Source organism: Dreissena polymorpha, chromosome 13 (assembly GCF_020536995.1).
Source record: "Dreissena polymorpha isolate Duluth1 chromosome 13, UMN_Dpol_1.0, whole genome shotgun sequence".
NCBI classification, from domain to species: domain Eukaryota; kingdom Metazoa; phylum Mollusca; class Bivalvia; order Myida; family Dreissenidae; genus Dreissena; species Dreissena polymorpha.
Genome location: NC_068367.1, coordinates 49,376,088 through 49,390,551, shown reverse-complemented (window position 1 = coordinate 49,390,551; position 14,464 = coordinate 49,376,088). Strand labels below are relative to the sequence as shown.

Below are 14,464 nucleotides of genomic sequence, written 5' to 3'. Positions count from 1 at the left end.
CTTCAAACAGTTAAAGAACCATTCACTGACGCTTATTTTAAATTTAGACATAATCCATCAGTTGTTCAACAAACAACAAAATATCGCGTTATTCGAGTCGACATTTTAACGAAATCAAAAATGCAGTCTCACCAGTTTCATTCCAATTTTATATCCCAACACTGTTATTCACATTCATGATATTACATTAATCCATCGTAAACACACACACTAATCGTTCGATGCTTAACAAAATATTTAACTGTTAAATAAAACACTCCAAGTCCGATTTGTTGTTAGTCTAGGTAGTTTCGTCATTGAAATGACGTCACATGAGGTACGTCATAAACTGCGCAATCAATTGAATGAAAATAAAAGTACGGAAAGCTGTTTCTGTATAAATGTTCGTGGAGGACCAAAATAGTATGATATGTGATATAAACGATAACACACGACAGAGCTGGGCCGGGCGTCTACAATCGGCCCTTGCCGAATAATGGCCCTCGGGCCTTTACCCCCTCGGGCCGTTATGTCGGCAGCGAGCCGATTATAGACGCCCGGCCCAGCTCTGCCGTGTGTTATTGTCTAAATATCACCATTCCAATCACAACTAGAAATGGCGCGGCAAAGGCCGAGGCGTATCCCCACGCCGCATGTTTGACACAGGGGCGCCCCAGGGTTGGTAATGGGGCCATGCATAGTTGAGATTGACCGTATTCAGTGTTCAGTATAAATTAGAAGTAATTCAATGTACAAATGAAGAAGTTAATGTAAAATAACCTAAACAAGGGACAAAATTGTCACAAAACCAGGTTTTCATTGTGAAAAAAAATCTGATAAAGGGAGACAACTCAAACTGAACTTTTGAAATGAACAAAGAAAATTAACCCCCTTTGTAAGTTTGTTTTAAAATAAATCTATTTTTAGTCGTGGCGACCTTGACATTGGAGATATGCACATGAATTTTTTTTTTTGACCTTTGACCATGAAGGATGACCTTGACCTTTCACCACTAAAAATGTGCAGCTTCATAAGATACACATGCATGGCAAATATCAAGTTGCTATCTTCAATATTGCAAAAGTTATGAGCAACGTTAAAGTTTTCGAACGGACACACGGACATACGGACGGACGGTCAAAATTTGTGTGCGTATGGAAAGGCGTTGTCCATATACACATGCATACCAAATATGAAGGTTATATCTCAAGGGACATTTATGGCCATTTTTGACCTTTGAACTCAAAGTGTGACCTTGACCTTGGAGATATCGACGTAATTATTTCGCGCGACACACCGTCCAATGATGGTGAACAAATGTGCCAAATGATTTTAAAATCTGACAATGAACAACATAGTTATGGCTCGGACAAGCTCATTTATGGCCATTTTTGACCTTTGAACTCAAAGTGTGACCTTGACCTTGGAGATATAGATGTAATTATTTCGCGCAACACACCGTCCAATGATGGTGAACAAATGTGCCAAATGATTTTAAAATCTGACAATGAACGACATAGTTATGGCCCGGACAAGCTTGTTCCGCCCGCCCGCCAGCCAGCCCGCCAGCCAGCCAGCCAGCCAGCCCGCCCGCATTCGCCAATCTAATAACCAGTTTTTTCCTTCGGAAAACCTGGTTAAAAATGAGTGAAAATCTATACCCTAATTTCTCCTCCTTATCCTGCTCTCCTAACAAATCTAATAATGAATCAACTTCACTGTAGTCAATTATGTACATGTCATCCTAATTGGAAAGACTTATGAGATGACTGAACATGCTCTCTTATAGCCAATCTTCTTGCTACTGTTTTGGAAAAGTTATGTTTTGATGTTAAAAGGTTGACTTAATATAAGCCTCTCAGAAATTTTCTATCGCAATCTTGTACACAACAATGAATATGTTGAATTTGATGTCTGTCTTTGATGTGCCTGTTCAAAGTCCATCTTGCTTTAAATTGTTTCTCACATTTTTCCCACACACTTTAACAGATTTTCAGTAATGAGTCTAAAATTGTAATTGCACAAATTGAAAGATTCAGCCCTTTTATAGGTTTTTGAGGCTACATTCCATGAGGGGAGGCGGAAAACTACAACGGGTGAGGCATGGTCAGGGGTGATAACCCCAAAAAAGGGTTAGGGTAAGGGTTAGGGTTAGGGGTCGGGTTAGGGTTGGGTTTAGGCTAACCCTAACCCGACCCCTAACACTAACCCTGACCCTTACCCTAACCCTCTAACCCCCCCTTGCGCAATACCATACCATGCCTCGCCCGTTGTAGTTTTCCGCCTCCCTTCCATGAGTTTCTCATGCTTTTTATGCTTGACTGCATTCTATCTCTTCTTTCATATACAGGTGTCTCTTTGTGCCAATATTTTATAAGCCCTTGTATAAACATTAGATTTAGCTAAACCATTTAAAAGATGAGTTAATAACAATTGAATACTAAATACATCTCTGCGCCACCACTGTGTAACTCTGTGCGCCACTTTGATTTATTTATTTTTTTTATATCATTTGGCAGGTTATTTACTTACCTCCCTTAAAAGCTTATTACTTCCCTTGGATTTGTTTTTTTGACCTTTGACCTTGAAGGATGACCTTGACCTTAACCTTTAACCACTCAAAATGTGCAGCTCCATAAGATACACATGCATGCCAAATATCAAGTTGCTATCATCAATATTGCAAAAGTTATAGCCAATGCACCATATCGGGGGGCATAAAAAAAGGGAAAATCTCTGACCCGGGCCCGCCCCAATCCCCATAACTTTTGACCCAGGGGTCAGATCAAAATTTTGGCACTGTCACTGTCGCACATATGCTCATAGCTACCATGTATGTAAGTTTCAAGGTTCTAGTGCTAATAGTGTAGGAGGAGCAGGTGGCCAGGATGGACGGACAGACGCACATCACTCAATATCCCCACTTTTTCTCCGAAAAACGTGGGGATAACTAGGATGCTAAGCAGTAGTAACGCCATGAACACACTAGGCTGTACTAACCCTATATATCACCATTCCAATCACAACTAGGATTTTAAGCAGTAGTAACACCATGAACACACTAGGCTGTACTTACCCTACATATCACCATTCCAATCACAACTAGGATTTTAAGCAGTAGTAACACCATGAACACACTATGCTGTACTCAACCTAAATATAACCATTCCAATCGCAACCAGGATGTTAAGCAGTAGTACTGCCATGAACACACTAGGCTGTACTTATCCTACATTTCACCATTCCAATGTCAATCAGGATGTTAAGCAGTAGTACCACCATGAACACACTAGGCTGTACTTACCCTACATATCACTATTCCAATCGCAACCAGGATGTTAAGCAGGCGTAACACCCTGAACAAACTATGCTATACTCAACCTAAATATAACCATTCCAATCGCAATGAGGATGTAAAGCAATCGTAACACCATGAAAACACTATGCTGTACTCAACCTAAATATAACCATTCCAATCACAACCAGGATGTTAAGCAGTAGTAACACCATGAACATACCAGGCTGTACTTATCCTACATATAACCATTCCAATCACAACCAGGATGTTAAGCAGTAATACAACCATGAACACACTAGGATGTACTTATCCTACATATCGCCATTCCAATCGCAACCAGGATGTAAAGCAGTAGTTCCACCTTGAACACACTAGGCTGTACTTACATATCACCATTTCAATCGCAACCAGGATGTTAAGCAGTAGTAATACCATGAACACACAAGGCTGTACTTAACCTAAATATAACCATTCCAATCGCAATCAGGATGTTAAGCAGTAGTACTGCCATGAACACACTAGAATGTACTTACCTTACATATCGCCATTCCAATCACAACTAGGTGAAAGCAGTAGTAACACAATGAACACACTAGGCTGTACTTACCCTACATATCAACATTCCAATCACAACCAGAATGTTAAGCAGTAGTAACGCCATGAACACACTAGGCTGTACTTACCCTACATATCACCATTCCAATCACAACCAGGATGTTAAGCAGTAGTACCACCATGAACACACTAGGCTGTACTTACCCTACATATCACCATTCCAATCACAACCAGGATGTTAAGCAGTAGTAACACCATAAACACACTATGCTGTACTAACCCTACATTTCACCATTCCAATCACAACCAGGATGTTAAGCAGTAGTACATTGTACCGCCATGAACACACTAGGCTGTACTTACCCTACATATCACCATTCCAATCACAACCAGGATGTTAAGCAGTAGTACCACCATGAACACACTAGGCTGTACTTACCCTACATATCACCATTCCAATCACAACCAGGATGTTAAGCAGTAGTAACACCATGAACACACTAGGCTGTACTTACCCTACATATCACCATTCCAATCACAACCAGGATGTTAAGCAGTAGTAATGCTATGAACACACTAGGCTGTACTTACCCTACATATCACCATTCCAATCACAACCAGGATGTTAAGCAGTAGTACCACCATAAACACACTAGGCTGTACTTACCCTACATATCACCATTCCAATCACAACCAGGATGTTAAGCATTAGTAACGCCATGAACACACTAGGCTGTACTTACCCTACATATCACCATTCCAATCACAACCAGGATGTTAAGCAGTAGTACCACCATGAACACAATCAGCTTAAACTGGTCATCTTGCATTTGTATGTTGAACCAGTGTTGAAAGACCTGGTTGTATAGAAAATGAAACTTCTGACATTGAAAATATCGATGGCACTAACAATGATATTTCATACTAAGAAGGATTTAGCAATTATACAATAGATAAAAACAACATTTAAATATAGGACTATTATTTTTAGTTAACATTCATAAAGTTTAAAAATCACACCAGATGATAAGACTTAATGTTTATTTAAATTCAGATTCTTTCATGATACACGCTAAATCATCTGTTAACAAGGAACACAAATTAGCAATGCTCTTGGAAAAACCAGGCTTTATACATATGCATAAATTTTCTTAAAGGGACCATCAACTGCGATTTACGAAAAAAGAAAAGTTCTAAAACACGGTAATTTTTTTACAATTATAAGTTTATATTGATCAAAATTTTAAGGGATGACACTTTCCCCTTTTATGTAAAAGTTTTGTTTAAAGTAAGTCTCTTCTAAATGAAAATCAAATCTAGGCAGAAAGTGTCAGCACAGATATGCCTGTGCAGACTGCAAAGGTTTATCTGCGACCCTACTTTAAACACAAGCATTAAGCCCAGATGTCCCACAGCATGCCTCCTTCACAGTTTTGAATCTTGTCATAAACAATGCAACATAAAGTTCTGAACCTGAGCACATAAGAATACAGTATAGTTCCTTTTTCAGTTGCACAAACATTTCTACAATCATGTTAGAATAAAACAAGACTATTGCCAAGCAATATATGTCCCCTGACGGCTCCACCATTGTCAGATTATTATTTTTTAATTTGTTGCCATAGCAACCAGAATTCTTGACGTAGGAACAAAATGAAAAGACGTGCATAATCTGCATATTTCCATCTGACCATGTTTCAAGTTTCATGAAAAAGTATGAAGAACTTATCGCAGGATCCAGAAAAGTGTTACAGACAGACACTCACGGACGCACAAAGCGCAAACCTTAAGTCCCCTCCGGTGAAACAGGAAGGGGACAATAAATGTCTTATAATCTTTATTCATAAGTTAAAAAAGACTCCTTGTCCTTGTTATGCACAGCTATACATGAATTTCTGGTAAAGTAGCTATGTATCAGAACTTCAAACTGCTGTTAATTGACTTATAACAACAAAGAATAACTAGAGCTTTGTCAAAGACGTGACAAATACCCCCACATGCCGCATTGACACAGAATATTTTGCATGTTGTCTTCACAAAAAACAGCGGACACCAATGCTCAATGTTTAAAACGCACTTAGTGATCCCGTGACCTAGTTTTTGACTCGGCATGGCCCATGTTTGAACTTGACCTACACATCATCTAGATACAACTTCTGACCAAGTGTGGTGAAGATCGGATGGAAAATACTTTAATTAGAGAGTGGACACCTTGGTCAATGTTTAAAAGGAACTAAGTGACTCCGTGACCTAGTATTTGACCCGGCATGACCCATATTCAAACTTGACCTAGACATCATCTAGATACAACATCTGACCAAGTTTGGTGAAGATCTATTAAAACTACTTGAATTAGAGAGCGGACATTTAATACGGACCGACCGACAGACCGACCGACAAGCTCACTCCTTTATACCCCCCTAAACTTCGCTTTTGGGGGTATAAATATTTCTTAATTATAATATTCAACACTAAAATGATTTATCAAAATCTAAATTGAAGCGACCACATTTAACATGGATACTATAATCATAAAATTGACAAAAATACAACATAAATGTGAGAAACATAGCCTACATTTAAGATTGACTTGCTTAAGAATAGAACATGACATAATAAACAATTTTCAACTGGGCCGTGCTTTGTGAAAAGGGGGTTTAATACATGTGCATAAAGTGTCGTCCCAGATTAGCCTGTGCAGTTTGCACAGGCTTATCAGGTGAGACACTTTCCGCTTTTATGGTATGTTTCTTTTTAAGAAAGTCTCTTGTTAGAAAACCCCAGTTTTAGTCGGAAAGTGTTGTCCCTGATTAGCCTGTGCAGACTGCCCAGACTAATCTGGGATGCCTCTTTAAGCACATGCTGTAAACCCCTTTTTCACAGAGCATGGCCCAACTTTTACAACAGTACTTACAAAAAATCCCAAGGTCTTATTTTTTCCTAAAGAATATACAGAAATCTAGTGTGCATTTTCTGTGTACATCTGTAGATAGTATACTAAAAACACAGCTACTAGTTCAAATATCATGACCCATTTATAATACAAACACAGTTTCTAGTTCAAATATCATGACCTATTTATAATACAAACACAGCTACTAGTTCAAATATCATGACCCATTTATAATACAAACACAGCTACTAGTTCAAATATCATGACCCATTTAAAATACAAACACAGCTACTAGTTCAAATATCATGACCCATTTATAATACAAACACAGTTTCTAGTTCAAATATCACGACCCATTTATAATACAAACACAGCTACTAGTTCAAATATCATGACCCATTTATTTCTAGAAGATATGTAAAATGCAAAAAAAATCTAGCATAGTATTGAGCAACAACTAGGAAAAGCTAACTAGACTCAGTGAGCTGCCATAAATTTGAATGACACATTATGATCCCATACTAATTTATACTATTATCATACTCCAAAAATAAGAAATTACATTTTTGTGGTTGGTTTACTATTCTTTTTAATAGAGAACAACACTTAAAATATTGTGCATTAACATATTGTGAAATGAAAAAATCTGATTCGTGCTAATTGTATATTATATTCATAGACCTAACTTGAAACGAATTTTTCCTTAATAGTTTTAATACTCTTCAAACTTTCCAGTGTTATAAGTTGATTTTTTTTCAAATTTAAATTCATTTGCAAACAAGAAATATCTTTAAAAAGATATACAGCGTTGATGCTGTAATGTTTGCGACCAGTGAAAGGAGATGGAATTAAGCGACCATGTATTTTAATGAAGGTAGTGAGTGATTATAAGTTAATATATATTACTGTATTAACTATCAACAAATGAAGAACAAGAAGAGGTGAAATTGTAAGTTTTATTGTCAAGTATTGTAATGACTAGGTTTTCATAATTGAACGAGTAATTCATTAGTTTCAATAGGAAAAGAAAATATATTCGCCACTAAAATTCTATGAACATAATGCTGGAATGAAATAAACATTAATGTGTTATAATGTGTAAAGATGTTAGTAGAATGTAAACAAAAAAGACTCAATATTGCAAGCATCATAGTGATATGAATTTTTTGCAGAAAGACAACTTTATATAAAAAATGAACAAAACAAAGTATAAAGAAACATATTTACACTAATACACGCAAAAATGGATTAGAATAAATCAAAGACAGATATATTTCCAACACCTATATATTTCCTTAGTATCGGGGGTTACCGCCCCCAAACCCCCGCTTTGTTGATTTTTGGTAAACAACAGCGTACCGGTAAAGTGCAATCTAGCCTGTTTTTGTAGTGTTTAGTGTGACCACTACGGCATGTAAACAATACCTTTATTTAATTGTAGAGACATGTGAATAATGCTATACTGCTTCGTAAATTAAGGAGAAACGTTTTGATGTTATGTTTATAGGCTATTTTGTATCATGACAGTTTTTAATTTATCGTAATTTACATGTTATTTACAATATATTCATATTTCAGTTAAAATGATATGCATCCAATGTTTACGGTGATTTTTGTTATATTAGCCAATGCACAATTCGGATTTATTCATTTGGGACCTATCATGAATGAAGGCCATCTAAGGTCAAAAGTGATGTTAAACTGCTACGCCGAAGAAAAGCAGGAGATTTCAAATTATTGAATAGGAAACAATTCCAAAGTGGAATAAGACAGCTGCGAAAAAAAACGAGAGCGCCGATGAAAGCATAGTTGCAAGATACAGGGAAGTTGCTGCTGAAGTAAATGTTTAGGTCAAAATATACTAAATAGTTTCCTTATATGTTTCGATGTAAAAGCGACAACTTTGAGCGAAAATAAATACAACCTTTTGCACATAGAGACCCCCATAACCATACCTTTTCTTGACAGGCATTCTTCGCTGAATCGATTTAAGCAATAAAAAAGATATGTCATGTTCAAACCAAAAAAAAATTCGACTCAAATCAAAATCGACTGTTTTTGCGCCTTTTTTTCGGCCGTTTTCTAGTGGATTGTAACCTTTTGGGAGTGCCATTTTTTACTTTAATCTCCAACTTTATCCTATTTCAGGGATTTAGTAGTGATGCTTACCCTATCAATATCTCCAAACCATAAAACCAGAACAACAGTCTAAAGTGTATAACATGCCTTCAAGGAAAATATGATGATTTGTTTAGAGAGTACAGCCCTTCATGACTCGATTATTTAGTATTGACTCGATTATTTAGTATATTGTAACCTTAACGATTGCTGACATCACGAGTCGCCCACTCTGTTACCAAAATGTTCTATTTTTAGAAACGGGAATACCAAATAGTGACGAATGTGAATGGTTACAAAATGACATAACTATGAAAATAAATACGTAGAATTACATTATTTCATGCATACCATTATGCAACCATCCGTTTTCTTTTCCAACTTGATACATTTACAGCTTTCCATTTAATATTTTACAGACACAACACTCGTCCAGAATTCGCGCGAATCCATTAAATCCGATGCCACATTTAAACCGTTAGCTCTACTCGTAACGTTAATTTCTAAATCATTATAACTTCAATTAACACATCTCTATTACTTTCAAACTCTACTTCATCAAATCCATAGAAAGGCAGGTCAGAATCCATGTCATAAATCAGAAAACATTCATCGTACTCCGCCATTTTGTACACATTTTCAAAGAATAAAAGTGCTTTTTGCCCCACTTCCTGCTGAGAATATGTTTTAATTTCTATTTTTAATTAACTGATGAAATGTTACATATCCTTAAACCAGGGCCTAATGAATTCAGTTATGTAAACATTTGACCTCTCACAGAACAGTAAACAAAGGAAATAGAAATTAGGTGTGAGGTCACTATCAACAAGAACAGAATTGTTTTACGAACGAAATTTGTTTTAGTTTCTTAGGTTTTTTCACGTAAAACGGTCTAAGATAAATTCACTAAAAAGGGTGTCAGCAATATTCTTCGAAGAAAACGTTAGAAAAACGTTTCCAAAAAAAATTGTAAGAATTACCATATACTAAATTAAATAGATATTTCGTCTGATTTTTGATCAGGGAAGGCGTCATAATGGTCAACCGATCGATGTGAGTTTTCGAAATGTCGTATATACCTTAAGCATAGGTGCGTTGCACCTATGCTAAAAACCATCACTGTGATAATATTTTTACCTGTCTCACTGGTTTTGATTGCCTCACTGGTTTTGATTGCTGTGCCTGTAGGAGAGTTATTGGCTTTTTCCCTCATTACCTGCACCCATGGAGAAGAAACACTGTTCTTTTTTTCCCTCTCTACCTCCACCCACTCAGATGCAGCCCCTGACACAAGGCAGAAATGTAGTGTCGTAATTTTACACAATGTTACCTTCACTTAGCCCTTTGCATGCTGGGAAATTTGTCGTCTGCTAAAATGTCGTCTGCAGAATTTCTAAAATTAGCATTTTCTTCGATTTTTTTTCAAAGAATACTATCAGAGCAGCAAACAGTTTGGATCCAGATGAGACGCCACATTATGTGGCGTCTCATCTGGATCCAAACTGTTTGCAAAGGCCTTCAAAATTCGGTTCCCGCACTGAAAGAGTTAGACATAACACATTTATGCCTAGTGGACTCTCCCATCATTCTAAATTGGATCGATTTATTTCTAAAATTAGGGATGTCTAGTATATTTATTTCTATATTTAGAATATTTTTTACAGAAATTCCTTAAAGCAAACAGCGTAGACCCTGATGAAACGATGCATCATGCGGTGTCTCATTTGGGTCTACGCTGTTTGCCAAGGCCTTTTTTCTAGACACTAGGCATAAATGGGTTAAGTATTATATGATTATTGTCAAAGTGGTTCAATTTAGTAGTGACAAGTAGTGCTTCGCCATGATTGTTGACACTTGTTTAACATGCAATTAACTATTCATTTTATGACTTAAATTCTTATTTAGGGAATTAAATTTGGCATTATTTTCTTGTGCCTACTTTCTGAAGTTTGGTTTTCAGGGATTACGTTAAACATTATCTGAAATAGTTTTGTTCCCAAAAGCAAATTACAATTCTTTCAGTAACATCTATAAGATCCTTTAAATAAATAATCAACTTGTACACAGCTCTACATCTTTGTTATGTTTAGATGTTATGATATGTAACTGTTAATATTAAAATACAAATGCTTATAAGATTGAAGAACAACATACCACGGCTATGTTTCCCTATAAAGCTAACACCTTTCTCAACAGGTTTTGGTACAGGGTTTTCTGGAAAAAAGAGAAGAAAACAAACAAATAAAGTAGAGATCAATTTCCTCATGTTCAATGTTCATATAGCTGTATATAAATTATCGCTTAGACACAAAACTGTGCACAGACAGACAGTGCAACTTCTATAAGCTGGCTTCTTAGAATGGGTTATAGCAATGGACAATTGTATTATTCTGCAAAAAATGGCAACAAAAAAGGTTCTTAAGCTATTAACATTTGAACAAAAGCCGTCAAGTTGTTGTGGCAGAGTTGAAAACACAAAATTTAAGGAAGAATAATTATGCTAAAATAATTTAGATAGATTTAATAGTTTATAGGGCAACAGAAAAGGATCGTTTTATCCTTATTACGATTTGTATTTGACATTAAACAAATAACAATAAAAAATCAATCATAGATAAAATGATTATGAACATGGCAAAACGAATTGCAATAGATTCTTAGTCGTATGAGTTGTACTGTTTCGCTCTTTACCTAATTTGATATAAAAAAAAGTATATTGTGACCTTTAGTGCGGCCGTAATATTTGTAGTAAGTTTATATAGACAAAAGGTTCAGGCCGGTGTCTAATAAAAAATTTGCTTCCGTTGTAAAAATGATGTAAAATGTTGGCTGCTAAACGCGGACAGGCTAGGAAACTTCCATTATGGCTGTGCACACCCAATATTTTACAATTCGTTACACAACCTGAAACGTCTGGAAAAGGCGTTGTGAAGAGTATATTCTCAGTTTTAATTGCGCTGGTGGTGATACATGTATATAGACTCTTAAATTTTTGGCGCAAAACATGGTGGCGATTCCGTTCATGAAAAAGAAAACATATTGTGGAAAATATTCCACTAGCTTGTCATTGATTGAGGGGGTTTGGAAATGCGCCTTAAGTGCAGCCTTAGTATGGAAGGTAATGTTAAAACAGTATGGGAAAGGGCTGGATCATGCAATATTCAACAGGACACATGAGTCAAGGATTTATAAAATTGTCAAAAACTAATTGTTACAAAAAGCTTGTAGTAAAAAAATAATTGACATGAAATCTTATCAGTTGCCCTGGATTTAAAATCCTTAAGATAAATTACAAACATGTGCACTGTTCTACACATTTATTTTGTTTTTATGTTATGGTATGAAAGCTTCATACATCTGGAAATATTAAAATACAACTGATTATAAGTTTGAAGAAACAAGAACAGTGTTTGTGAAACACAATGCCCCCTATTGCGCTTTGAAGCCGCACAGCAGCTATTTTAGAAGCAAGGTTATATTTTGAATGTAAATGTCACAGTGACCTTGACCTTTGACTTAGTGACCTCAAACCATGTTTGATTGTAGATCTCACTGAGATGCATGCACATGTGAAGTTTAAAGAACTACTTTCTTAACAGGTGCTTTTCTGAAATAAAAGGAGAAACAAACAAATAAGTTATGACGAATTTTCTCATGTTCATTTTTCTTTAGCCTGCGAGAATTATTTTATCATTTAATTGAAAATCAAATAATAACAAGATAGGGTACAGATAGTTTGACCTTTAACCTCAGTTTGACCTTGACACTGCTACTACTGAAAATTTAATAACAGGTAATAATTCTGCCTAAATCGGTTAGAGCCACAATTCAGCAATTCCTTACGTTTTGATCACCTTCATATAAAGATTCTTCGTTGTGAAAGTTTTAGCAAAATCTGCAAATCTGTTTGAGAGGAGCACACCAAGTTTGGAGATGTTCAAAATTGGATAAAAAGACAAAGGGCAAATATTTATGTCATAACAGGTTGCAGCCAAATTTCATCATACGCAATTATCTGCCAATTAAAGTCATTATCAATGAATGTTTGAGCAAATTCATTTAGGATTTGGGTTGCACTATTTCTGGTACTCTATATTCTAGAGCCGCAAAAAAGACAAAGGTCCATAATTCTGCCTTAAATTGAGTTGCGTTCTGAAAAAAACTGGGCTTAATGCATGTGCGTAAAGTGTCGTCCCAGATTAGCTAGCCTGTGCAGTCCGCACAGGCTAATCAGGGACGCCACTTTCCGCTTTTATGGTATATTTAGTTTCAAGGAAGTCCCTCCTTACCAAAATCAAGTTTAGGCCGAAAGTGTCATCCCTGATTAGCCTGTGCAGACTGCACAGGCTAATCTGGGACGACACTTTACGCACATGCATTATGCCCAGTTTTCTGAGAACGCGACTCAACTAATTGCTGGGTTATGCAGTTTGTGCTTCATCAAACCAGCAGTCAGAGGTATTGATCACACAACATTTCTTGTTGTCATACTGATGGACAGACAAGAGAAATGCTTAATGACTCCAACCTATGTATACAAATGGATGTTTTTAGATTTGTTTTCTGTTGTTTCAATGTGCATGTAAGTTTAAATGAGCATGTGAAGAAAATTTAATGAATAATATTGGTATGCCACGTTGATAAATAAGTCACAAGAATTGACTCAAAAATAAAATAACTGTCATGTAACTCCCCCCACCCAGCTATGTCTGACTTAAGCACTGATACAATTTAATCATTTCCAATTTTATATACAAGCAGTCTTACTCCACCATTCTTATACTCAACTGAGCATTAACTTGATTGGTGCTTAATTGAATACAAAACTTCAAATTGTTCACCCTTTCCTACTCAATAGCAAAGTAAAAAATGGCTTATTCATCCAGCAAGTAACTCCCAGTCTTTTCAAGTTTTCTGCTCAGTATCTTTAGATTGGGAATAAAACCATTAAAACTTGAATCTAGCAAGAAAGGTTTAAAATTTAATATGATTTTCTAAGAGACTACAAATGCATCAGCATTGGTATGTAAGGTAATGTTAAAACAGTATGGGATAGGGCTGGATCCTGCAATATTCAACAGGACACATTACCGGTAGTCAAGTTTTTATCAAATTGTCAAAAACTTATTGACAAATAGTTTTGACTGGCAAGAACTAATTGTTTAAAAAAGCTTGTAGTAAAAATAATTGACATGATATATTATCAGTTGCCCTGGATTTAAGATCCTTAAGATAAATGACAAACATGTGCACAGTTCTACACATTTATTATGTTTTATGTTATGATATGAAGGCTTCATACATCTGGTAATATCAAAAGACAACTTATTATAAGCTTGAAGAAAAAACATACCCCGATTAATCTCCCCTATAATGCTAACTTCTTTCTTAACAGGTTTTGGTAGAGGCTTTTCTGAAATAAGAGGAGAAACAAACATATAAGTTATGACCAATTGATCAATTTTATATACAGGCAGTTTTATTCCACCATTCTTATACTCAAATGAGCATTAACTTGATTGGTGCTTAATTGAATACAATACTTCAAATTGTTTACCCTTTCCTACTCAATAGCCAAGGAAATCAAAGCGCTGAAGGCACTGTAGGTGTTCGCTGTTGTA

At 36.0% G+C, this 14,464-nt stretch overlaps 1 protein-coding gene across 5 annotated transcripts in view; it reads right to left on the bottom strand.

Annotated features, from left to right (window-relative positions):
• The window catches only part of LOC127856118 (uncharacterized), a 55,937-nt gene that overhangs the window by 5,515 nt on the left and 35,958 nt on the right, over positions 1 to 14,464 (bottom strand). For 4 of the 5 annotated variants that reach the window (XM_052392115.1, XM_052392114.1, XM_052392116.1 and 1 more), the window contains 5 exons: positions 14,197 to 14,256; positions 10,998 to 11,057; positions 9,981 to 10,127; positions 6,747 to 6,772; positions 4,576 to 4,689 (listed from right to left, as the gene is read on the bottom strand). In XM_052392115.1, coding sequence (XP_052248075.1) covers positions 4,576 to 4,689; positions 6,747 to 6,772; positions 9,981 to 10,127; positions 10,998 to 11,057; positions 14,197 to 14,256 — 407 coding nt within the window. The remainder of the gene's footprint in view (positions 1 to 4,575; positions 4,690 to 6,746; positions 6,773 to 9,980; positions 10,128 to 10,997; positions 11,058 to 14,196; positions 14,257 to 14,464) is intronic. The other variant, XM_052392117.1, reaches the window with a different exon arrangement.